This window comes from Rhinolophus sinicus, chromosome 11 (assembly GCF_057876585.1).
Source record: "Rhinolophus sinicus isolate RSI-liver-muscle chromosome 11, RSI-T2T, whole genome shotgun sequence".
Classification (NCBI taxonomy): Eukaryota; Metazoa; Chordata; class Mammalia; order Chiroptera; family Rhinolophidae; genus Rhinolophus; species Rhinolophus sinicus.
In genome coordinates, this window is record NC_142511.1 from 13,365,583 (window position 1) to 13,392,974 (window position 27,392).

At 42.8% G+C, this 27,392-nt stretch overlaps 1 protein-coding gene across 2 annotated transcripts in view; it reads right to left on the reverse strand.

Moving 5' to 3' along the window:
• Positions 1-5,159: 5,159 nt before the first annotated feature.
• NIBAN1 (niban apoptosis regulator 1) overlaps positions 5,160-27,392 on the reverse strand; it is a 167,894-nt gene continuing 145,661 nt past the window's right edge. For both annotated transcript variants that reach the window (XM_019738093.3, XM_019738092.3), the window contains exons 7-14: positions 25,766-25,870; positions 25,268-25,430; positions 20,321-20,508; positions 17,605-17,766; positions 15,566-15,676; positions 13,594-13,701; positions 9,590-9,701; positions 5,160-7,089 (exon numbers count right to left, since the gene is read on the reverse strand). In XM_019738093.3, coding sequence (XP_019593652.3) covers positions 5,951-7,089; positions 9,590-9,701; positions 13,594-13,701; positions 15,566-15,676; positions 17,605-17,766; positions 20,321-20,508; positions 25,268-25,430; positions 25,766-25,870 — 2,088 coding nt within the window. In that variant the 3' untranslated portion in view covers positions 5,160-5,950. The remainder of the gene's footprint in view (positions 7,090-9,589; positions 9,702-13,593; positions 13,702-15,565; positions 15,677-17,604; positions 17,767-20,320; positions 20,509-25,267; positions 25,431-25,765; positions 25,871-27,392) is intronic.

The following is a 27,392-nucleotide window of genomic DNA, read 5'->3' on the forward strand; positions in this document are numbered from 1 at the left end:
ATACAAAAGGCAATCGTAACAAAGCCACTGCTTCCATTTCAGCAAATTTTCTTCTAGGCTTTTTACTTATGCATACGAGTATATATATTTAATTTTCTTGTGATTTTTTAAAAACTCAAAGCCATGGCTAAGGCTTTCCCACATGATTGCAAACTGTTTGCAAACAATTCTTTTCCAGTCTGGTACACCCAGATTTATTGAAAATAAAATAGCTCAGGAGAAAGCTTTAAATGGCTCTTCTTGTTTTGAAGTTCAATGCAGCTATGAGTTTGGACACCTGCAGGTGGAAAAGACAGTTCTTTCTCCTTTCTATTTTTTCTGCATTTTAAATGGAGACTCCTAACCCACTTTATTGGATGGGTGACATAGGCTGCACCTTGTTTTGGGGTTTCTTGCCGGGGATATTGGCATTCACCTTCTCCATGTGCTCGTGGTATGGAAGTCATTGCCAGGCACAAGTCAAGTTTATCAAGGATGGTGTAAACCACCATATTTATGATGTAATCTTAGCGCATGTTGGTAAGGATCTGGTCATAAACACAGCTTTTAATGATTGTTCTATCAGTCCAGGTTCTTGGTTGCAAATAAGACTCCAGGTAAGTAATTTAAAATCCAAATGTAAGTATGTTAAAATCTTGGAGGGCCCAAGAACTAGGCTTGAGGAATATACAGCCCAAATTATAGGACCAGAATGCTTCAGAGAGTTAACTACACCATAGACTTTGGAAATGGGACATTTGCTGCCAGGCCCTCTGTCACTGCCCCTCTGAGAGCTGGATCTCTTTCTGCCACAATCCATCACCCTCAGCAGAATAGATGTTTCATAGACATTGTCTTCTCTTTACCACTCTATCAAATCAAAGTTTTAAAGCAGTGAGTCTGACCGGCAGAGCATACATCATGGACCCATGCCCTAGCTGCAAGGGAAAGTGGGAAAAAAAAGTTGCTGACTCCTAATTTAGAAACAGAGAAATTTTGCACATATATGAAGGCTTTTCATAACCTGCTAGGCAGGGATAAAGTATAACAAAGTCCAAAACAACTCTGCGAGACTGTATTATATAAATGTTCCATAATACATTTAAGAGTTTCCTTATTGTTGAAATTTTGGGCCATTTAAGAAAATATTTTTTTTTCCAGTCATGTTTATTGAGGTGACACATGACTAAAATTCACCCGTTTCAGTATACAGTTATATGAATATTGACAAATGCATACAGTCAAGGAGCAACTACCATAATTAAGATACAGAACAGTTCACCCCCAAATTCCCTTATCTGCCACTTCACAATCAATCCCTCCCACTACCCCCAACTACAGACAACCAATGATCTATTTTTATCCCTATAGTTTTTCCTTTCCCAGAATGTCATATCAAAGGAGGCATATACTATGGATGTTTTTTTTGGTCTGGTTTTTTCCACTCTGCCTAATTATTTTGAGACTCTTCCATGTTATTGCACACGTCAGTAGACCATTCCTTTTTATTGTTGAGTAATGGTCCTTTATATGGAGGTACCACAGTTTGTCCCTTCACCAACTCATTTGGGTTCTTTCCTAGTTTTTAACAATTACTAATACAGCGATTATAGACATTGACATACAAGTTTAGTTGACTCTTCCCAAGACCTTCATCAATCCCACCCAAGCCACACCAAATGAACATATAATCTAAGAAAAAACTATGCAGAAGTAGTTTCAAATCAACCCGCTCACCTCCAATTCCAATCTGATTATTGCCCTTACACAGAGGTACTGGAGGTGCCCCTCTGGGAATGATTCTTGCATATTGGAAGTTTGGTACGAAAGGAGAAGAACTGATGAAGGTGATGCCACACTAAGTGTCCCATCACTGCTAGACTTGGTTTCTCCAATGTTTCTTCCTCTCTTGTCTGAAGGTGTTGATACAAATGAGTTAAACCTGAGATTGTAGACAAGGCTTATACCAAGGAAGCAAATACCCCTACGGGCTCTCGCTGGCCATGTCCACCGTGCAGATTTGAGTTTCCTGATGTAGGGATCACATCACCATGTTCATTTTTGTTTCTCCAAAACGCACTAGAATGCCTGCACATAATGGATACACAATCATTATTTTTTCGATGAAAGAATTCATGGATGAATGAACAACTGTGGGTACCGGTGAGGAAATATCATTTGATTTATAATTACATAAAAGAATGAATGTTTCACTCGGTGTTACCCATTGAAAATAGACTTGTTTGAACAGTAGTTCAATTACATCAAGAGTAATTGCCCATTGCTGTATTACAGACATAATCCAATTCCTCGAGAAGTAAGCATTTGCATTTTCAAAGCATAATTACATTTGACATTAAGTGACTTCCCTGTGGATTCCTTCCTGATGACAGAAGATGAAAAGTTCCATAATACAGTAACAGTGACTCACCTTTTCATTTCTGAGGGCTGTTCCTCCCAGCTCAAGTATAACATTTGCTTAACAGATGAAACCAGTCTCGTTCCAAATAAATATGACACCTGGACGCTTCTTCAAGGATGAACATTTTATTGGAATATAGGCACTCGGCAGAGTAAATACATGGTTACAAAGTGTTTTAAGTTTATTTTTTTTACATAGTGACCAAAAAAATCAATCACAATGTAGATTTTTTTTTCTTGAAGTTGCAGTCTTCAGAAAGCAAATCCCCAAGCCCATTTGTTTATGGTAAAAGAAGGCACATGTAGCCAACATTTTTACCTAGTGAAACTGTATTATTGTTGACGTCCTGCCTTTCCCCATAAAAATGTTGCTAGGTGCCATATATCATTCAGTGCTTTTTATAAAGAAATAAAACCACTTGTCTGAGAGGATTGTGACACCCTTTGAAATCCTTGGCTCCAACCTGGAGGTTATAAAACCAGACTTGACAATCTTTTTAATAAACTGTAGCAGATGGGGCCTCACAAACCAGTTTTTCACACTCAGCCTCTTTATAACGCATTTGGACAAACGAGTTTTATCCTTGTGGTCTCCGAAATACTTTTTTTTTTGAAAAGAGTTTCCTCTGCATAATGCAAGGGGCTACTATCTCGGCTCCAAGCTGCAAAGGAGAAAATGACAAGCTAATTTTCTTTAAGGAAAGTATTCTTTCTTTGTGAAAGGTCAATAGGAACATCACTCATTTAAAGTTATAGCGGGTTTTTCTGTTTGTTTGTTTTTTGGCAAAAACCATGTCTTGAGGTTTGATGCATTTCTCACGGATTTGCCCATAGGAGAGATCCCCACAGCAGCAGGCAGAGGCTTTCCGGGATAGTCATTTAAATCACAAGAACGTGGCTCCAATCTGGAAACCACCAAACACATACAAGTCTGTATTCAAAGCAAGACGAACTCATGGTACTATGACGTCATTCCACTCAACATGCTAAAATGAATAAGAAATATTTTTAATGCACTTGAGTTTCCTGCTCCATCTACAAATGGAACAATCATCCTGCTTAGTCTAGTGAACTTGTCTTTTGTGAAGTACGTACAGAAAAATTTCTCGATGTGTTCTCAAGATCGTCCTTCCACTTAGTTCCCAGTCCCGTCTGGCCTACAGATGGGTCAGGGAGGGCACTGATGTCCCTCCCTCCAGTGCACTGACATGTACTCCTTTGGGGTTGGAAAAATCTTTCAGCTTTCCATGGGTTCAAGAACCCTGAGGTGAGAAAAGTGAGAAAGCAGCGAAGCTCCCTATGTGAGGGCAGCCTGGGCTGGGACCCTCTGTCTCACCACAATTCTCCTGGAGAGAAGGGCAGTCCTTGGCAGGGCTGGGCACTGTTTGTTTTGGCTGCTGGCCTTCCTGGGCAGTGCATCTGACCATCTGGCCACTGTTCCTTGGACTTCAGACTTGATTTAAGGGAAGACTCCCCAAGGGCAGCAAGACCAATTATTAATAAAAAGTCTCCCTGACAGCAAGCTCCAAGGAGCCTCAGCACAGCAGAGTGGCAGGTGTTTGGTTCTCACATTTCCGGAGCAGCCTGACACAGGCTAGTTCCTTGCTAGGCATTGGAGACAGTCAAGTGACTTGAGGAGGCAGGGAACCATTATTCAAAGGCTGTGTGTTTCTAGAAGGAAGCACATCTGATGACTAAAACGTAGTTTGTGTCCTTAAAGAGAGGAACCCCTGAGAGAGACAGGAAGTAAACAATTTTCCTATTCCGTGCTAAATGCAAGGATATGAGCAAGCACTGGGTCCTATAGGGACCAGAGAGGGGTGGGCTGTATCTTCTTGACCTATAAGGAATTCCTTCATAGACGTGAGGATCTAAACACTTTAAGAACAGTTGCTACAGTTCAATTGGAGAGTATAATGCCACTGATTGTTTTTCATCCTCTAAGACCGAGAAATCCAAGAAATTATTTATGGGGAGGTGGAGAGGGAGCTATTTTAATTCCTGGTTAAATGGTTCACTTGTGGGATAAATTCTCTAAAGAACTGATATACACTTACTTGCTGGGAATGATCAAAACAAGCTCTTAGGAAAATTTGTTGGGAATCTAATATTAAAACTGATGGAAAGAAATTTCAAGATGTAGCACTGGGACTGAAGCTTTTAGGATATAATCTGGCATTTTCTGAAGGACAACAGAATACTTCTTTATTTAATCTTTGGAAGTAAGTCCATGCCATCTTTCACATTAATAGTTACAGGTCACGATCCACTCAGAAGAGGTATTTGTGTCTATTTCCATTACATTGTAAGTTCTGGGAGAATCGAACAGATCTTGTTAAACACTGATCTCCAGCTCCTGGGACATAACAGAGACTCAATTAAATTGTTAAATGACTGAAGAAATGATTTCTACTTTGGGTAATACCTTTGGAACTTAATGGTATATATATCTCGACCTTTTTCTTTCTTGCTTGCTCTTCATCTCTCCCTTTTTTTCCCCTTCCTTCCTTCCTTTCATCCATCCTTTCTTTTCTTCTTTTTTATTCATTTTATTCACTTATTCACTGTATTCCCTTCTGAGAATGAACCAGGACTGCTTCAATGGAAAGACAGAAAGCTTTCATGTCATGACAGAAAGTGTATCATTTGAAAAATGACATATTGTTTCTTTTAGATTAAATTCCCTTGGGCCTTTTAATTTATACTGAACAAAGCACCTACCTGTCTTTTTTTTTTTTTCGTACTATGTCCAATAAATAGCTCATAGCCTAGAGTAGCAGTTCAAATAACATGTGTTTAATTGGTAGGCTTTACACCCGATAATTTAGCAAAGCTCTTTCGCTGTGCAGTCTAGAGCTAATTTGGAATGCCAGGGAAATTTTCTTGCCTCATATGAATTTTCCCAAAAGGCGATTAATTAATAAGAATCAACAAGATTAATTAATGAGAAATTGATAGCAGAATTAGTAACAGGCCCAGACAGTCCCACAGACCATAACCTTCCTCCATTTCTGCTCAGCTTCCCTTGAGATCATTCAGACCCTGTGGGGCTCTTTGCAGCAGGGGTGACCAGTGTCACCACCTATATGTACTGTCTTGTAGCCTGCCTGGACCAATGCTGTGTCCCTAAGAGACAAAGAAGTGGGTAGAGTAGATGGTGAAACTGGATTTACAGTATACATTTGCATTCTTATGGAGAATTAAAAAGCCTTAAAATGCATTAGAAGAAAATGTGCAGAGTATATTGAAAACCATGCTCCTACTGTTTTTCTCCGGCCTCAATGCAACACCCTCAGCTGCCTCTCACCCCAAACAATCCATTACCTTTGTAATTCCTATTAAAATGCTAAAGCAATAATTCATTGTAGAACAGTTCAATGCCACAACGGGTTTGCCTCAGTGCTCACGCCCTGTGTGCATTGCCTCTGATTTCATTCTACAAATTAACAACGTACTTAATGAACTTATTTTTGGTAACAACCAGCATGCACCCCCTAAGTGTACCCATAACTAATCCATTGGCTGCGTTTGTTCAAAGAAATACTTTTGCCTAATTGTCCCTTTCACTTATCGAGAGCTGCTCTGGGGGACTCGCCCTCTCATCCTCTTTCTGTGGACAGAGGATGTCGGTGTTGGGAACATTCTCGACCACCCACGGACACTCATGAACACGGGCACCCTTACTCTTCTCTGCACCCACACTGGCAGCAGCATCGGTTGGTTGGCTTTCCCCTCCTACCACTTCTTCCACAGAGACCTGGCTCTCACTGGGGCCAACAGGGTCAGAAATCAACATGCAACCGCCTAGCTGCTCGGCCTCACCCTCCACAGCGCACGCGGCCCCACCCCCTTCCTGGGCATCCAGTCTGGAAGTGCTCTCTGGGAGCATCCTCTCAGGGGGCTCCCCGGCCTCTGCTTGCTCCTCTGTGGGGTCTGGGCCTCTGGCGCCCTCGCTGTGCCCTCCGCAGGCTGGATGAACCTCTGCAAATCCCCCCAACTCCACCCCACCGGCCTGGGCCTCCACAGGGGGAGAACGGGCCTCTCCCTCCTTGATTTCACTTTCTTCACAGTTGTCCTGACTGGAGGCAGCTACTTGTTTGGCCTCTGTGTAGATTTGGGTGGTTTCCTCTTCTTTTTCAATTTCTTGGGGAATAAGGGTCTCCTCATTTGTATCTTTTTCAGTTGCGCGGGTGGCAGGCTCCACTGGTACTTCAATGGTCACCGTCAACAAATTTCTAAGCTCGTTTAGGGAGCCTGAGACAGGGATGGATTCTGGCTTTTCATGGGTGGGTTCTTCATCCTCAGGGGTCCCTCCACACTCCTGCTCAGATTTTTGTGTGCTCAGGGCTCCTGCCATGTCTTCTGCAGCTGCAGGATTCACAACTGGGTCATTCATGCTTGAAATGATCACCTGCTCATCCCCCCCTGGGTAAGAAAGGCTTTCTTCTTTGGCCAACAGACTAGGGACCCCAGACTGCTTCTTTTCCTCTGACTCCTGGAATACTTCGTTACTCAGGGTCTCATTATCTGCAACTCCTGGCAGAACAGCCGAGGCTCTCCTGGCAGGGCTGGCCTGGTTTGACCCTGCGGGGGTTTTGAGATCGGTTAAGCTGGACACGCTCTCACTGGGCAAGGCCATGTTGTCTTCAAATAAGTTATGTTTCTTCAGGATAGCAGCTTCCTTTATCACTGAGAGATACCAGAAAACAAAACACGATATTAACACTCTGCCCTGGACGGCCTGGATTTTCTAATTTGATCCAGAGCCAAAGTCCCCTCTCAGCTTTTCTGGCCATTCAAATTTCTCAAGTTCAAGTTCCAGCTTATAGCCACCCTCTTCCAGGTAGCATTCCCTGATGGCCAAGGCCTGCAAACTCCTTCCACACTCTGGACCTCTGCAGTGTTCATTCATTCATTCATTCATTCCTTCACTCATTCCTTTAGTCAAACAGCAAACACTTACTGGGCACTGATGATGCGACAGCCTCTGGGAATCCAAAGATGAATAAAATATGGCCTTTTCTAGGAGTTCACAGTCCATAATGGTATCACCTGAGTCACTCATAGAGGCCCCCATCGCATTTTATTAGCTGTTAGTATATATGGTTCCGGTTCGTCCACCTTAACTGAAACTCCTCTAGGGCAGGGGCAGGACTTACATTCTCTGCTTTTTCTCACAGCACAATCCTGAATGTGCAATGGGTTCTCAGGACCGAACATGCAGAGAGAACCCTGTTGACTCAAAAAGGATCCTTGGTACTTTCGCCATAGCATCTTTCTCACAGATATCTTTGCCACAAGCCTTTTTGCAACAACTATTTTTGCTACATAACTAATCAGCAGTAAGGCAATTTTGCCATAAAAAAGATAAAAGAATTGGTTGAAGAACTGGTTGACAGATTCTTTTTTCTTTTTCTTTTTCGTCTGTTTGGTTTCATTTCTTCATTGATGAATCAACTGCCATAACAGATAACAAAATAACTGGCTGACAGTTTTGTTTTTGTTTGTTTGTTTGTTTGCTTTTGTCAGTTTGATTTCATTTCTCCATTGACGAAGTGGTGAAGAAAATAAATCGTCATGGTCTTAAAATAGTTAGCATTTCTTCCAGAGGATGATGATTTTTGCCCCAACAGTTAGTTGGTGTTTTATTTTAAAACACACTACATGGAGAGGAGAAAGAGAGGCACCAAAGGGCCTCTTTGAGGGCGCAGAGTTAACCCACATTTCCCACACAACGAAGACAAGTGCTTAGGTACAACCCACAAAATAAACTCAGTTGTTTGCACCGTATTGCCATGAATCTACACACATTTTAAGTGCATTCAAATACTTTGTATTTTGTAAAAGTCTTTTTAAATTTGTTATTAATTTTAACGTCCCTCTTTTATTTGTCATAATTGTATCTTTTTATGGCAAAATTGCCTTATGGCCAATTAGTAATGTGGCAACAATGCTTGTGCAAAGATATCTGCGGCAAAAATACTGAACACATCCCAAAATAAAGACCTGTGTACAACCATCTCAGTCTTAGAGGCCTTGAAAAGAGTAAAAACAATAATAAAAATGACAGCGGCTGACATTTTCGACCACAGGCCTCTGTTTATGGCTGTGCAGGTTGTACAGTGCCCAGCTGTATCGTATTGCATTGCATCGTATTGTACTGTATTATACTATACTGTATTATACTCCAGGGAGTGCCATTCATATCAGAGACAGCATAGATTTGTGTATTCAGTGTAATAATTTCCCAGCAACTAGCAGTACAGAGTTCTACTCTAATAAAATCAGTATATCGTGGCATTTTGTGGATAGAGAACAATCAAAGATCTGGAGGAAAGGAGCCTTTTTCTAGTTTGCCCAAACGTGCTGTGGCGGACTGGCAGTGGCCTTGACTGAGCTCTTCCTTTGTGCAGACACTGCGCTGACATCTTTACATTCCTTATCTTACTGGATCCCTTGTGATGAGCTCCTGGGATCTGGGGCTTGCGCTTGGCCAGCTTTCATTGTGGAGGGGTTTTTATGATGCTCAGTACCTCCCCGTGGAGACCAGCTATGTTTCAGGCCAACAGCTTTGTGGATGGTCTTCTCTAGCATATTTCTATCGCAGCTTTCCTGTCTATACTCCTATCCCAAGCAAGGTCCTTGGGGTGCTAGAGTCCTCGCAAGCTTCAAAGAGTACTGGGTCATCGCCTGGTGTCTTTTTCTGTCCAGTTGAGAGGAGATAAAGAATGTTGTGTGCCTGTTTCCTGAGACAGCAGCTGCTGAGACCTGCTGCTGAAATCACCTCCTCTGGGCTCCAGGATGGGTTGTGAGCTGGTGGCTAAGAAAAGCTCTTTTTCTTTGTTCCGTCTGGAACAGCTGTTCATGAGATACCCTAGGCTTAACCCTCTCTATATCTCCGTTTTCTCATCTGAAAAAGGAAGTTGGAGATTCTCATCTCAAGTTCTGACTTGTATTGCAATAGAAAGAATAGCTAATGGGCCAGCATAACGTGTGCCAAATCCTGACTGCTCGGTCAAGGCTGGTATCCCTCCCTCTCTCCTTCCCTTCCCTCTCTGTCTTCCCAGCCTACCAATGCTGATTTTGTTTTCCTACCTTTCGAGAAAACCTAGCTGGCCTTACCGGGCCCATTTCAGGGGTGCTCCCCTCTCTCTAGAGTTCCTTCCAGCCCCAGGTAAACCTTCCTCACCTTTCAGAGTTTCATCAAGGAGGATCTGATGTAAAATCTCCTCATAGACATTTTCAACATGGATCATATTGGTGTGATCTGCGAAGATGAACTGCTCATATTTCTGAAGTTCCTGGAGAGCGAGAGATACAGAGGACAAGGCATGAGATGCCAGTTCATGGAGGCGATACGGAAAGGACGAGTCCCACTCCTGACTCCTTCTCAGAGCGTGTTGCACTCGGCCATTGGTCGCCCCCTTTTCTTTGCCCAGGCACCATTCCTTATATACTGGGGCACACTCTAAGCACCCCAAGGGTGGGAATCCAAAGATTTTGATGATCTTAAGGCCTTGTCAGTGAGTCTGGGGCCCTCTTCTTTTTTTCCCCATCATAACCAAAGTGTTTCCTTTTTTTTTCTTTTTTTAAATGTCAACAGCACTTTATCACGGTATATATAACACATAGTAAAATGCACACATTTTAAAAGTACACCTCAATGATTTCAAATATATAAATAAACCTATGACACCATAACCCAAATCAAGACAGAAGACATTTCATTTCCAGCCCTTACATGCCATTTTCTAGTGTACATCCCCCGAGAAATAAGCACTGATCTGATATCCATCACAATAGATTAGTTTTCTTGTTCTTGAACTTTACATAAATGGAATTATATATTCTTTTGTGCTTGTTTTTGAGATCCACGCATGTTGCCGCATGTATCAATAACTCGTTCCTTTTCGTGGATAAAAGGCATTCATCATATGGACAAACTAAAATTGTTCATCTAGTCTCCTGTTGATGGATATTGAGGTTCTCCCCCCCCATTTTTTGACTGTGATGAATACAACTGCTATGAACATTCTTGTGTATGAGTTTTGTAGATTTAAGGACCTTTTTATCTTGAGTAGATACCTAGTAGTGAGATTGCTGGGTCCTACAGTAGATGTTTGTTTAACTTTATTAGAATGAGGCCCCTTTTCAGGTGTGGAGAATCTCTAGTCAAGGACCCTTCGGGATCATTCCCCTCTTTCCCTCCAACTGGCCCTGGCACTCACTGATTCCTCTAAGACAGCCCAGGCTGTCTTAACCCTTCTTCCTTTCCAAGGGTTCCCAAGTGGCTTGCCTGTTATCAGCGTGAGGACAGGGCAGGGATCAAAAAGCACCAAATCATATCCCAGTGAGTAACTCCATAATCCTTGCTCCTGATGGTGCTCGAAAAGGGCTCCTGACATATGGCTCTTAGAGAGCCAGGGACTTAGCAGTGGGATTCGATATCTTTTGCCTGGAGGGATAGGATTTACAACAGGTGATCAGAAGCTACCACATCCAGAGGACTCTTTCAGTACTAGGACTTGGGGGTCTGTAGTAGCCCAGGACCAGACCACAGGGGGCAATCATGGGTCCCTTTATACATACCCTGGAGGAAAACCAAAGGCTTGAGAGGCATGAGCTTCCATGACCCCAAGAGGGTCTGTGACTCAGCCCTGACACATGGACGAGCGCTGTATAGAAAGCACTGCCCGGGAGACTGGGCACTGCCACGGACCAGCTGTGGGACCCTGGGTAAGCATCATCACCACTCTGGGCCTCTCTCTTCCTCTGTGAAATGAGGAGCAAAGGCTCATGCCTGCAACCCCGTCTCATCTTCTACCATGGTCTGCTATTCCTTATTCCTCTGATTATTATTAATCCCTCAGGACTGGGCAAATGCAGGACGCTGGGCATGCTTCTGGGAACTCCGGCCATGGCTCTTCCCATAAGGCTACTACTGTGCTCGCCGCTTGGCATCTTGGGTGCCTACGGCTTGCCTCCAGGCTGCCAACCTCAGGACAGCAGGGATGTTTGCCTGGCCCAGCGCCTGGATCGTACCTGATACATATTTAATACATGTTTGTTGAGTAGACCTTTACATTTTCAACCAGCTACATCATTCTGTGGCAAGGAATCATTGCTAGGGACATTTATACTATTGTGACGTGTCTAGCTTTACAAATCAGATCCTCTACATTGAATAGTAGATTGAACGGAGACATATGTTTAATTCCCTGGACCAAGTACATTGAAGTCTCTGAGGGCATGTCTTGAGGAAAAAGAATTGTATTAAAGCTCCCCAGGCAATTCTAATGTGCATTTTGTGTTCAGTACCACAGATCGAGGAAGATGCAACTTACGGAACCAAGGGAAACACACTTGAGTAAAATGAGGACGCCTTCTCTGAAGCAGATACTCTCTTCATTTATCTCTTCTGTGATTCCAGATGTTTATAAATCTCTTGGCATGGATACCATATCCTTCATTACTGAAAACTCTGGGTCACAGTTTCTTTTGAAACCAGTCTCTCTTGATTAAAAGTCACAAGAACTGCTTACAGATTGGGTACGATTCTGCCGATGCTAGGAAAGAGGAGAGCGGATGGAAGGGAGCCTTTCCTTACTCTTCTCTTCTAGGGGGAGAAGGCGCCAAGGCCTCCAAACTGCCTTTGAGGCTGGAAAAGGAAAACACCCTAAGCAGAAGGTCTGTGTGCAGACACGTCCAGAGGTGGACTGAGTCATCCTCTGGGCATCTAAACTTTCCCGTCCACATAGGCCAAGGGACAACCATATGGACAGATTCTTTACTCCTCTGGCTTCATCAAATCCTTTTCTATGAAAGAAACACAACCCAGGTTGTAAAAAAAAAAAGCTGGGTACTAGAGATGCTGATGACTCTTTGAAGAAAAACAGCATTTACGGAATATAAAAATGACTGAAGAAATTTCCACAGTAAAAGAATTCATGTAAAGGATCTTAATGTTGCAACGCTTCAAGACTCTCCAAGCTGCCAAAAAGCTCTTTTTAAATTCTAAAGAGCTGTTTATCATTTGCTCCAAGAGGGAGCACGTCTTGCAAATGTCCAGGCTCATAGATCGTCTCTGACATGGAGAAGTAGTGACAGCAGTACTATTTACCATTTACTGAGTACATACCATGCTATCAGTTAGTGTGAGCTGGGTTCAAACCCTGCTGGTCAGCAGTTCTGTGACTTTCAGGCCCTTACTTAATCCCTCAAATTCCCTCATTGGCAAAATGAGGATATAAACAGTAGTTCCTCAAAGAGCTGTCGTGAGAATCACTGAGATAATCCCTACAAAGCATTTAACATAGTGCCTGGCACCTGGTAAACACACAAATGTTCATTGTATCACTCTAGTTTTCTCAGTCTTCAGAAAGATATTGCAATGTATTACCATCTCCGGTTTCTAAAAGATGAAATCTAGGCCAAGAGAGAGGGAAAGCGACTTGCCCAAGGCACCAGAGTTGATACCTGGAGGAGTCAGAACTTGAACCCAGGTCTCGACCCAGCCTCCAGGGTCAGCTCACCCATTACTCTGCTCCGTAGACTAAATCACACCCTCACAATCACGGCTGTCACTGGTTGCCTGGTGTTCAACTTTAAATGGTTTCAGTTTTATTGAGTTCACTGTACAAACATAACTGGATTTGATAGAACAAATATCCATCTGTCACCAGGTTGTTTAAGAATTTTTCCTGGAGGTAGTGGTCAAGTTTCAGAGGACATGTTGGACTTTTGAGTCACACTATGATAAGGAACAGCTGGTATTCTCAGGTATTCTGTGACAACCCTTAGCGTGGCTCAAACTCAGATCATTACCCTTTGAGGTTTCGTCTGGTCCAGGGGTCGGAAAATCCGGCAACTGCTTTGTGTGTGTGTGTGTGTGTGTGTGTGTGTGTGTGTGTGTGTGTGTAAATAAAAATATATTGGAACACAGATGTACCCATTTGTTTATATATCAGCTATGGCTGCTTTTGGGCTACAATAGCAGCGCTAAGCAGCTGCAACAGAAAGAGCATGGCCCATGAAGCCTAAAAAATTTACTACTGGACCAGTAACAGAAAAAGTTTGTCGACTCCTTCTACTGTTTGCAAGTACATCATGGCAAAAAAAGGAAAAAACAAGAAAAACTTGCTTGAACTTCACAGGCAATAAGAGGAGCATCTCTGGAGTAACCCATCTCCTTACCGGTTTGCATGTGGATGCCAGCGCCTTCTGCACGGTGGGAAGTGTGATTTGAACCAGTGCCTCTTGAAATATCCTCTTCCGGATGGTGCTGCTGTCATAATCATATTGCTGTCAACACAGAGATGGAAACATAGGCTAAATAGCAGCACTGCAATCTGCTAACTTGTGCTTAAATAAAAATCTCAGCCACCCAATTCGTCTTCGTTTTCTTCTCTAATTTCTGAGGAGCCTTGTGGTGTTTCCACGGTCTCAGAGATCTTTCTATGTAATTCTCTCACACTCTAGGTGGAGGTTATGACTGATAAAGACCCATCTTACCCTCTTCACTTATAGATATGGAAACAGAGGCAAGACCAAAATAGCAACTTCTGCATTATTAAGAAGTTGGGGATAGAACTGGGGTGGGGGGTGAATGTGTACTTTGTCAACCCTGTCCTGGGTGGGGCTCTGGGAGCCATGGTTATAATTTGGGATCAAATTATAGCTCCATCTACTTCTTTCACTCTACATCCTGAAAGCAGGATTGGTGAGTTGTAATGATTTCTACAAGAGAAAAGAGGATCTGTCTCATAGCTACATTACCACTGTGGCATGTTAACCCAAAATATTCAGCATCTAGAACAAGAAAGATGATGATTCACTCTGTTCTGCATGGGTCATCCAAACCTAGAGACCAGGGTTTGATTTTTAGATGTCACTGACAAACTGTAGCATAGTCACAGGTACATGAACAGAAGGGTCAGGCCAAATAAAGAATGGTTAAAGAGATGAAGGCATTTACACTGGAGATAGTAACTTGGGGCCAAATTATCACTCTATCCAAACAACAAAAGGCTGCAATGTGGAAGAAAGACGTGAACAAAGAGGGTAGAACTAGAATTATAACTGGTGAGAACTTTGGCTTAACATTAAGAAGCATGTTCTTGCTGTTAAATGTACCCAGAGAAGAAATAGACTATGCTGAGAGGTATAAAGTGTCGTGACACTGGAGGTGATATTCACATTGACACTATATTTTCTTTCTCAATGTCAAGTTCATTATTATTTGTGTTACCATGATAAATATTGCTTTTAATCTCAATGATTTGATTGCCAGAGCTTCCTACTACCTGCGAGGCCTCAAGATAAGGTCTGAAATTCAGGGACCACTTCCTTTGCTCTATGGAATTTTGATATTCTCCTCTGAGCACTGTTTAGGAGAAGTAGGTAGTAAAAAAATGAATGCACTAAGTTTAGGGATAGTTTAAGTTCTAGGTTCACCATTGACTAGACTGTTGAGCTTACGTAAGTCATATTAGCTGTTAGAGAGTCAGTTTCCTCATCTCTACAATGGGGACATATCCTAATTATCTCACAAGTTCTTGTGAGGATCAAGTGAAACAGGATACGTTTTAAAAAACCTTAAAAAATATAGCATATGTGAGCAAGCTCCTACTATTAAAACCACTTGATATATACATAAATACTAAGCACACTAAAACCAACTTCATATGCAGGCTCTCTTCCTTAGAGTATTTCTTTTGCATGAGATTTTTATTTTTCCTGACAAGGTTGGCTAATTTAAACGGGTTTTACTATACTGTAAACTATTTGAAGAAAGATCCTGTGCCTTGCTTATTTTTATATTCTATGCAATACCGATCACAATGCTTTACTTATAATGGGAGCCAATAATAAATATCAAGTTCAATTGCTTTGAAAGTAAGCTGGGACGTGTCACTGCAGCGGATGGGCAACGATGCTGAGGACGTATGGTCCCTAAAACAGCCACTAGATGGCAGAAGGGGCATGAAAGTTGCGCCCTGGGAGCTGCTGCTATAAGACAGTCACTTGAACCTCAGGGAGGAAAGATGGGAAAGATAAAAAAGAAATGGGGGAGAGTGAAAGAGAGAACTTGGTATTTTCCAACTAACAAAGGAAACAGGGGTCACGTTGTTGTTTTATGTTCCCACAAATGAGAGAACAGTTTTACCTTTAAGACTCGGAGCTTAACCTTCTCGATGGCGACCGTAATTTTGGAGGCCTCTCCTTGGAGATGCGGGGAAAGCAACTGCTCAAAAGTAAATACTGCATTCTCCATGAGCTAGAAGCCAAAGCAACACAGAAGCAGAGCACAGTCAGAGGCTGGGATCACTACCCCCAGGTCTGCCTGAGTAGGCTGGAAAGAAGGGAGGGGATGACCATGAATCCCCTCGGGCACTACTCTGAGGGTGACCGTGGGCAACAGGTACTTATCCCACTACCCAGACTGTGAAATAAATAGGCACATGGCCCCGTGGGATCAGTAAAAGGCTGGGAAATACACACACACACACACACACACACACACACACACACCCATGTGTATGTATATATACATGTATGTATCTTTTCTTCTCATCTCTTCTCCTTCCACCTTGAACTGGAAAACCCAAGACCACGGGATTGAGAATACCGTGATCTCCTGAAGGCACCTGCTTCCTCCCTTCTCTGGTACCAGCAGCCAGAGCTTAGCAAGATGAGGTGGGAGCCGTCTCCAATTAATTCTGCACCTCCACTTTGAGGTGGATGTAAACCACCCCAGCATCTCTTTCCACTTTCCATCCTGCCACCTCTCATCTCTGCCAGGATGGGAAGGGTTGGTGGAGACAGTGGCTGACATGTACATGGGTCAGGAAACAGAAGCAATTCAGATTTCTTATTCTCTGAACTTGTGCCTGTATCGGTTTCACCAGGGCTGAGTATTATCAGGACTCCTGTTCAACTGTTGCCTAATTTGATTCCTTGTGCAAATTTGGTTCCTTGTTCTTTAATCCCTTCCAACTCAGAGGTTAGAAAATAAGATGTATCATTTTATCCTGCCTATAACTTCCAAGAAAAAATAAATGTTCCTTTCTTTTCCAAGCCTGTGATCCCACGGCATCCAACACCTACCTTTCTCACAGCATTCTTAACACTACAGTGAATTTACCTATGAATTTGTCTCCCTACCAGCTCCCTGAAGTGGGATCTGGCAGAATGTCCAGCCCCACAGTAAGCTCCCGTGGAAATATCTGTGAAATAGAATTGTGCTCTTATAGCTTCAATGATCACACCCACACCCTTTCTTCATTTATAAATCACTATAATATGGAAAGAGTTTGTGCTATTCACTCCTGGTCTCTGTGGGGAAAAAAGGAACCTATCAAATAAACTCAAAAAATCCAAACACGATGATGTGATTGACTGACTGTTTCTTAACTAGGTTAGAGAATTCATTTAAGCCAGTGGATCTCAATCCCGGGTGCATATTAAAAGCAATGGGAATGAGAGTAGGGGAAGTTTTTTTTTTTTTTAATTATTAAACATATAATAATTTTTGAAAATTATTTTAAATTATTAAATTAAAAAAATATTTTAAATAATGAAAATTTTAAACATTATTAAACATATGTATATACAGAGGGTGCCAAAAAATGTATACACATTTTAAGAAAGGAAAATACTATTAACATTGTAATACTCAATACATCCCGATAACAAAAGATGAACACAAGTCACGTTCGACTGCTGCAATTACAAGAGGTGCTCAAAGTGGTTACCTTCAGCCTCCAGACACTTCTGATTACAGCAAACTACTGCTTGAGCAACATTGACCAAAGTGTCCACTTGTATACATTTTTTGGGCACCCCTGGTATAGATACATTATCAGAATCAGTGGAGGTGGGGCCTCCTACACATCAGCATTTCTTAAAACCTTCCCAGATGATTCTAATGTTTAGCCAAGGTTAAGTACACTGACTTGACAAATCAAGTCATTATTAATTAATGTCACTTTATTTCCCTGAGATACTTCTTCTCGATGATGTTCATCACCATGGAAGAAAGATGAAGCCGGACGGAAGCACAGAACATGGCCTCCCTTGGCACAATGACTAACGCGCTGGGCCACGCTTCCTGAGCTGCACACACAGCACACCAGTCGTGTTTGCCAGCACTCGCTTCCCTGCTGGCTCCATCCGCGTCCCCATGCACGCCCCCACCATTCCCACCTCTTGCATGTAGTTCTGTGTCCTCTGAACCACCAGATTGACATGGGGGAACCTGAAGCGGCTCTTGAGGTCCTGCAGGCGCTCCTGCAGCGGGCTGACTTTAACATAGCAAGGTTCCATCTTCACGGAATCCAGGGGGAGATTCATAAGCCGGTCCAGATGCTGCATTTTGGTGAAGGGAACAATGAAACACCTTCAGACTGAGGAGCAATATTACATACATATTACATCGATTCTAAACAATCGAATGTATGTTATTAGATTGACTCATGTATTGGATCACTGCATCTGTGACAGCTTCAGTTGTCTTATTCCCCTCTTTCCATGGGTCGCTGGTACAGCTCTATGGCTAGGGCAGAGGCTGGGAGAAGAACCAGCTGTGAGGACCAATGTGAGGACCCTGGGATGCATTCAGGGGACTCCAGTCTCCAAAGCGATTCATGGACCCCAGATCCCACTTCTAGAATTTCAGAACTAGGCAGGCAGGCTCTTTGGTATATGGAATTGCTGCTGGGCCCACAAGCCCCCACAGCCTGCTTTAATGAGTGACATTCTTCTCAGAAAACCTCAAGGAGGTCAGGATGCCTTCCTGGACTCCTGGACGCTAGGAGTGAAGCCAGAGTCCCCACAGTTCTCTGAGGCTGTCCCTGCCCACTGGTCTTCCCTCTGCTGTAGGTTCTCTATGGTGTTAGTGGATGGCGGGGGGGAGAGGGGAGATAGAAAGAGGCCTGGCCTAGGAGACGTATGCAGTTTTAAAAACTTGGGGTCCCTCCTCTTCTAATGTGCACAAGTGACCACTTGATCAATGAGGCCACATGGCTTCTAAAAAGAGGACAGTGACAAACCTCATCTGCTATAGACCCCAAGTGTTATCGACATAATCTTACATGACACGTATCACTGCCAACAGAATACATTGTATTTTCCGAGCTGATTTAAATATAATTTTTAAAATTGAGTACTGGAGATCTAGTATAAACATGAGAGTGGGTGGAGAAAGAGAAGATAGAAAGAAAGGTGCTGAAAATGGAGGCCTAAGGTGAATTGGGGAATATACAGAGTGAATATAAATAATACAGGATGTGCTATCTGATTTTCAGGTCACAGAAAAGGGATCAATCTAGATTTCTGTAAACAGGAATTTTAAAAGGGCCCATCTTCATTGTGTTTGTAATGGGTAAACATTACTCCCTTTAAGAAGTGAGTTTTGGAGAGCTCCACTAAAATGGAATTCGTGATCAAAAACATGCTGTCCAACTCGTCACGCAATATGTAATGTGTCTGTTTTTAAGAAACATCGGTTAAGCAGACAAGAGAGGAAACATTGGTTACCACTTTGCTCCTATCAGACTGGTGTAAGTTCAAACAAGTGGTAACATCAATCTCTGATTGGAATACAGGAAGAAAGTCCTCTGCTTGCTGGAAGTGTAAAATTTAAATCCTTTCTTTGGAATGCAAATGGAAATACCTGTTACCATGAGAAATGAATCTACCTTTCAACTTAGAAACCCTGTCCTAGGAATCTACCCCATAGAAATGAAAGCATAAGACTATATGTAACAAAATTATTTATGACAGCTTTATTTGGTGCCAGCAACATTTGGATAGATGAATAAATCATACATGAAACATTATGCAGCCATTACAAAGAAATGATTTAAAGCTAGGACAGTTAACTTGGAAACAGTTCCATGAGGTATTTTTGAACAAGAATGCTGATAAGCAGAGTAGTCTATATAATATAATCTCATTTTTCTAAGTGCAAATTGTCTAAAAAATAGCCTATAAATGTGTTTTATATTCTATATAAGCATGGGGCAAAAAACAGGAAGGCATATGCTAAGGTGTTAACACTAGTTACTTGAGAGGAGATGGGTGGTATGCGGGGAGGAGGCAGAGTAAAGGCAAGTTTAAAAAAAGGCTGCAATAAGAAACCTCAAAATATTCACAAAATGATCTTGTTGATGTACAATGGAATGTGTACGTATGTATGCATAAAGAAATAAGAAAGGAAAAGGAACAGAGGGATCTGGTTCTATCCACTGACTTGTAGGGCTGTCCACCATGATATGCCAAGTATAAAACCAAGTTGGCAAGTTACGTCTGTCAATGAGTCTCACACATTTGGGTGCATCCAATCCCCTGGAGGTCTTGTGGAAACACACTGTTGGGCCTACCCCAGAGGTTCTGATTCAGCAGCTTGTTGGTGGGTACCTGGGAATTTGCGTTATTAACAGCAGGTAATGATGCTGCTGCTGGTCCAGGGACTGTTTTATCACGAGTCTACATTTTTGCAAACAAATACCCCAACAAACAAAATTTATGTAAGTGAGGGTATATGCTTATATATTTGCACGAACAAGGAAAAAGTGTGTGAAAACACATACTAAACTCCTTATATTAATTAACTAAGACAGTTGGCGTAGGAATTGGCAAGGATTGGGTGGGGATGGGTGATCAATGTTGTCCATGTGTACATTTGAGTATATTGTTTCACTGGTACATGCATGTCATTATTTTTGCATCTTGAAAACCATTACTACAGGAAATCAGGTGGATGGATAGAGGAATGGGGTGGTCGAATGAATGGATGGAAGGGAGGGAGGAGGAGTGGGAGGATGGAAAGAGAGAAACAATGGATACATACAGATAAAGCCTGCAGAAAAGGCAGCCCCAGGCAGACCATTCACACCCATCTCTTCGGCTTCTATCCTACCTCCTTTAGCTGGGCACTGTCTTTGGTGGTCTGAAAGTTCTGGTTCAGTTCATCCACTTCTTTTTCAAACAGTGAGCGCACTTCACTGAATCCTGAGCTCACTGGTCCCATAAGCTCCTCCAGAATGGATGCCAGGAATGGTTGCACGCTCTCCGCACAGCTTTTCTCTACTGGTTGGGCCACCATCGCTGAGGTAGGAAACAGCCAGAAAAGCATGACTTTAGGCAAAATTAGATTCAAAGACAGTGGAGCCAGGCCAGGGCTGGACAGTGAGTGTCCCACAGAGCCATTTAACAGCCAAAAAAGCTCAAATGGTAAGACAGACCAGTGCAGTGAGTCTTCTGCTAGCATTCACCAGAATGGAAAACCATTAGATGCTTTAAGAAATGGAATGAACAGAATCTCTCCCCTCCCCAAGTGTCCCTCTGCCCTGGGATTAAACGCATTTTTCTGCTTGGTCCCTGTAAACATGCAATGCCTAATACAAAAAGGAAAATGCCGGTGACCCACCTATTTACCAGCAATCATCATCATTATGTATGCATAGTCTGTCTTCTACAAACACAATTCATTACGTTTTTTTAAATTGAGGTATAATTGACACACAACATTATATTAGTTTCAGGTGTACAACATAATGATTCGATATTTGCATTAATATATAACAATTTATTAAGTTTTAATTCATTGCTTTGCGAGTTAATCAGTCAGTATAATTCAATTCCTATCTTTCCTCCTCAAGAGACACAGTCTTTTTTTGGGTAAATGGAAACAAATTCCTTTCAGTGAGCCACCCCACCTCCCATTCTCACCCCCAATTTTTAAAAAAACATTTTTTTTTTATAATCAAGGACAACATGCGCAGTGACAAAAATGTACAGAGTACAGAAGATCATAGAGGGATGAGAAAAATGTAAGCATACTCCCACTTCTCAGAGGCAAATATTGCCCTTTGGTTTAGAAGAGGAAGAACAGATTCTGTAAAGATTCTGATTCAGTAAGTCTGGGTAGGACATGGAAATCTGCCTTTTCTCAGTGCTAAGGTGATTCTCATATTATCAGCTAGGTAGCGGTCTAGTGAAGGCAGCCTGTTCAGGAAGAAGCCTGAGCTTGCTCCTAGAGTTTCCAGGCAGGAATTCCCAGCCCGTTCTCAGGAATTTTTTTCCCTTTCCCATTCCCGAATCCCGAGAAAAGTTGGTCAGGAAATCGGGAAAATCGGCTCCTTGAACCCAGTAATACGCACAAAGGGAAATAAACATACTACTTATCTCTTAGACATTTTCCCTATTTATCGCTAGGGTTTCCGGGCGGGAATTCCTGCCTGTTCTTGGGAAGTCTTTTTGCTTTTCCGTTCCCGAATCCCGAGAAAAGTTGGTCGGGAAATCAGGAAAATCAGCTCCTTGAACCCAGGTGGATCGTAGTATCGGCCATCATTTTGTGGAAACGATTCATCTTGGAGAATAGAAAGCAATTTATATCTCAGGATTTGGAAACAGGAAAGCGAAAAAATTCTTGAGAACAGGCAGGAATTCCCACCTGGAAACCCTACTTGCTCCATGGGAGGTTAGCTTTGTGAAGCTAGGTATGACATAGCCTTATCACAGCATGACAACTGAGCAGGAAGTACAAACTCATCTGGGGGCTCCAAGTCCTCCATTTTACAGATGGAAAAATAGAGGTCTAGAGACCGTCGGTGCCTTGATGGTCTAATTTGCAGAAACAGACTATAATTCAAGCGTTTTTCTTAAGTTTTTACTGGCAAATAACTTGCTTACAATGAGATGAGTGGCCACATTCTTACTTGAATTTGCAGAAACATTTCACAGAGTGATGGAACATGATACTGCCTCTTATTCTGAAAATCTGAGATGACTAATACTATTAATACTTTTAATACTAATCACTCACAGGTATTTAGGATATGAAATATTAAACAAGTCATAGACTTACTAGGGGAAAAATACCTTTTAATTGTGTGATTCAAATATGAAACACTCTCTGACTTCTAAAAAGCACTTGCTTGATACCATAATGCAAATGTGTTTGCCAGAAGATTAAATGAATTATTTATCCATTAACTTTGAGAGAAGAACTCTTTGAAAAGCATCTAATTGAAATCTCAGAATAATCATGAACATGGGTAATATACAGTAAACATTCATTCGCAGCTGGCCGATTTCCCCTGCTGGGTCGGGGTGGAGATTGGCACAGGAAGAGGCCGGGGGAGGGCAGGGTCCTCACTGCTTGACCACACTGCTGCCTACGTACCCCCGCCCCGTGTGCTCCAGCCCCCTCTCTGCACCTTTATTCAGTGTTCCTTTTTTACCTGTGCCTTCCTTCCTCCACCTCTGCTTGTAAACGTACTATTCACATCTTCAAGACCTGGCTCAAATTGCACCCACGTGGGACAGCCTGTTTTCCCGGAATAACCACACAGCGTCCTGAACTGTGTTCCTTTACGGAGTGAATACATTTGACACCCCGCAGAGGTATGCTCGGCTGTTTTTCAAAAATGTAGAGATGTTGTTGTGATGACTACTGCGCTGTGACACATTCATTCATGAGTCACGAAGGCAGCTGTGGAGACGGTTCCATAGAGGGGTGAAGAGTGAAACAGCTGGAATTGGAGGGGTTTGGAGCCTGACTCTGCCACACTCCAGCTTTGGAGTCAGGGGCAAGTTACTTACTCTCTGCCTCGGTTTTCTTATCTGTACATTGGAGATCATAAGAGTAATTATTCATAGGGTTATGGTGAGGGTGAAATGAGCTTACGCTGGTCAGAGTGAGTAGAACAGTGTGGGGCACGCTGGAAGTACTCAGTCACCGTTAGCTCTACGGTACCTGTTGGCATTACCATTTTATTCCAATCAGTACTATAGCAGTACTCTCATCATGAGGGGCCCACGTGGTCTTCTGAAGTTGAAATGGCTCCTGGCTGGGAACCACTGTGCTCTCTGTTCCTGCCTCACTAACGACATTTATCATATTGTTCCTTCTGTTTCAGTATGTGTGACATGCCTCATATCCTCTCTACTTGTAAAATCATGCTGTCTTTTTGGAATTCTCATAGCCCTTGTATGCAGCAGGAGCAGAATAAAAGCTTAATGAAGGGATAAATGATTGCAGAGCAGAGCGCAAGGCTGCTCAAGAGTCATATGGGAGGGAATGGAGCAATCACTACTTAATAGTCACAAAGATTTTTCAAAACCCGAAGCCCTTTATCGATGCAGGCCGAAGTATACTTTCTTGTTTTAAAGGTGGAGAGCCTTTTAAACACATTTAAAATGTGTTTCTGATGTCCCGTTTTTAAAAGACCTGATCATGACTCCCTTTCAAGGCTTCTTACAGGAAACAAACACTAGTCTGGGCAGAATCTTTTTCCATCTTATGTGGAATATACTGGAACTACAGAGATTTAAGCAAGAGAAAAAAAGAGAGAGTGGTTTAATTCAGGCCATAGGAATGGCCACATACAGCCCAGCGTGGCCCCAGAGAACAGGAATACGGGCATAGGAGTTGGGTGTTGGCACTTATAAGTTGTATAAAGTATTTCTCTAGATCAGTTCTAGGTCAACTCTACAGTCAACTCTAGATTGTTCTGCTACTGGACGAATAAGAGACATGGCTAATAATGAACAGAAAACACTCTGAAGTTAATTTGTACCTGGCTTTGGAAGGCATCGCGTGAACAGACACACAGAGTCAGACACACACCTTCGCTGTAGTTATGCCTCCTCCGATCTCCCGTAATAGGCAGGACCTGTTAGAAGAGCCCTGAAGCAAGCTGGGCTTCAGTATGAACAGGGCCTGAGGCGCAGAGGAGAACCCACCAGCCACACACCCCTATTAGATTCCAAGTCTTCTGAGTACAGGAACTGGTCTTCCTGTTCACTGCTAAAGCTCCATCATCGCCTTGCTCAGAAAGACTTAGTAAATATTTTTGAATGAATGAATGAATGAATGAATGAATGAGTGAATAATCTGAGAACTGACGATATAAGGAGATCGCTGATAAACACAAATAAGGCAGCATGCTTTTCCTCTGAAATGGCACTTCGTGTGATGTGTCTGTTGAGATGTAGAAATGGGGAACCATAGGATTGTATCCTGCAGAGCCCTCAGAGGCTATCTGAGGCCTCTTGTGAGAGATCAGGCAAATTTTTTTTGGTCACGGCCCAGATGGTGACCATCTGGGACTTTAGGGACCATGAGGTCTCAGTTCCAACTACTCAACTCTGCCCACGTAGCATGAAAGCAGCCACAGACAACGCGTGAGTGAACAGGGATGCTGTGTTCTGGTTAAACATCATTTACAAAACTAGGTGGCAGCCCAGATTTGACCCGAGGGCGACCACTGGCTGATCCCATTGTCATGGGTGCCCGTGATGTCAGAGAACACAGGTGCACACGGACGTCAAGTGACTTCCCTGAATACACAGGCCTGGCTAATGTTAGAGTTGGGACTAGAATCCAGATTTACCGACTCTAAGCCAAAAACGTTTCTTCTTCTCAAAGGAAAGGTCTTTATTTATCGATTTAAATATTCACCGCGCATCTGCCTATACGAGGTATGGTACCAGGCAATGGGTATACCTGAGTGAACCAGGTCAACATAGCCCTGCTCTTAGAGCCTTACAACAGAGAGGGGAAGGGGCAGAAGCCATGACAATTCAGTGTAAGAAGTGCCCCAACAGGGATTGTGCAGGTGGTATTGGAATACACCACAAGGCAAGAAGCAAAGTGTCCTCCACTTTGTGTCACTGAAGTTTCCCTGGGGAGGTGCAGGCCCTTAACAGTAACTAAACACGGTCCCTATTACAATCATTACCACCTCTTCCCAATCCCCTCAGTTTAATTCTCCTCTACAACCATGAATTCTCACTGTGTAATGGAGCCCTAAATGCACAGCGTATTTCGTTGGCAGGAGCACGGATTATCTCTACCGACCTTTGATCTTTCCAGTTAAAAAGTTCTTTGAGTTCACAATCTGATCCATGTCCGAACGGATGGTTCCTTCCAGGCCTTTCGTCAGAGCTCTGCATTCCTCCTTCAAGGCACTTAACCCTTCTGAAACTTGATGCTGAACCAGGTTGTAAGCCTCCTCGAGGAGCTGCAATAGAGAGCGGCACATAAATCGGGGTTCTGCTGCGGGGGGCGGCCTCACGGAGTCAAGGAGAGGGAGGAGGATGAATCACAGGCCACCGTAACGTCAACAAAACGGCACGTGCGTTCTCATTTTTCTCTCCAAGTCTGAGTCTGTTTGGATTAGTCCTCATGTAAGTGAGATTGAGCAGACTCAAGGTGGGCAGTTCTCCACCTCAGAAAAGAATTATTTCAAAAAAAAAAAAAAAAAGAAAAAGAAAAAGAAAAAAACTGCCCTAAAAAGAAAAGGGGAGGGAATGCTTATTTTGAGTAGCACAGTTGCAGAGCCAGATCATTACTTACACCGAACCAGGCCCTCTTTCGGTCGTTCTTCTTCCCCTTCATTTTAGGGAGAAGGTCTGTCTGAAGGGTTGGCAGGAGCTCCTCCATCACCAGGTTACTCAGGACCTGCCGAGCAGAAGAGAACCCCAGAGTGGGTTAGTTGGTGATGGCCAAACCTGCGCATCAAGCCAACTGAAGATGGCCTGACTGACTGTCCCTATCCTAGCTACATAAGATGGTCCTGGGCTACCTGAAATCTGTTAGGTTAATAGTTTCACTCTGGGTCCAAGGCCTTGGAAATCTCAACTAAGACAATTTAGAGGGTCAACCGTTCTTGAACATCTGTAAGGAACAATAACGTCGGCTAATGTTTTCCCATCAGAAAAGACAAATTCCTCAAACTTCTCATATTCAAACTAGAGGAATCAAGTGCCTTCAGGATAAGAGGGAAACTTTAATGATGGATAAGGGCATTCTTAGCAAAATTGTGAAGGGGTCAGGCTTAGTTGTGGTGGCTTGACACCTTGTTTGAATCCCCTGGGACAATCATTCTCCTCAAACTCCCTTGGGACCTAAATGTCTTTGTCTTTACTGTCCCCTGAACCCCACCTCCATCCTCTTTAAAGTTTAGAAAAAGAAGAGAGTAATAAATACTTTGGAACAACTAGACATTTGTGGGATGAGCAGGCTATACGGAGGGGAGGTCTAAAGTTTTCAGGGTGCTTTTGTTTTTTTCAATTCTTCCCAAATCTCTCCTAAAATTTTGCTCCAGTCAATGAAAATGTTTCTTCTGAATCTGAGCAGAGTTCTTCACATCCCCACATGATATTCCATGTAACACTAGCTTCTCCTTCTTTACACCCCACGCCCCCTACCCCCTGCCTATTGGAGAAGCTTTCTTGTTCAGCTTTCCTTTCACTATGAGTCTTTTGGGGCTCAGAGCTCAGTTTTCAATATCAGGCTGCAGACCAGGATTTACAAAAGAACAAGACACATTTTGGGAATGGAGGAAGGCATAAAAATAAAGAATCATGTGACATCTGCTCTACGAATTTAAAATAGCATTTGTCCAAAATAATTGAAACTCAAATTAAGCTTTGGGAATTAAGAAAGATTTTTCTCTGAGTTCATCAGTTAGCCTCATGCTAGTGGAAATACTCATGAATTTTCTTTTATCTTTTTTTTAAATTTATTTTTTTAAATTTATTGGGGTGACAATTGTTAGTAAAATTACATAGATTTCAGGTGTACAATTCTGTATTACATCATCTATAAATCCCATTGTGTGTTCACCACCCAGAGTCAGTTCTTCCATCACCATATATTTGATCCCCCTTTACCCTCATCTCCCACCCTCCACCCCCCATGAATTTTCACAAGGGCTCTATTTCAGCAGGGTATAACTCTTTAACGGAACTAAACAGGAACACTCCCAGCGTGGAGGTGAGTAAGCCATCCAGTGCCCCCGTGCCTGTGGATTCCTGGGAGAGAAGGCTGCTCGAGTTAATGTAGCCAGTGGCGGGGGGTGGGGGTGGGGGGGCGGGAGGTCATCATCTGCAATCTGGAACTTCGTGGTGTGACAAAGATTATAATGGGGATAGGATTTCCACTAGTCCTGGTAATTCATTGGTGGGAATGTTTTCATATT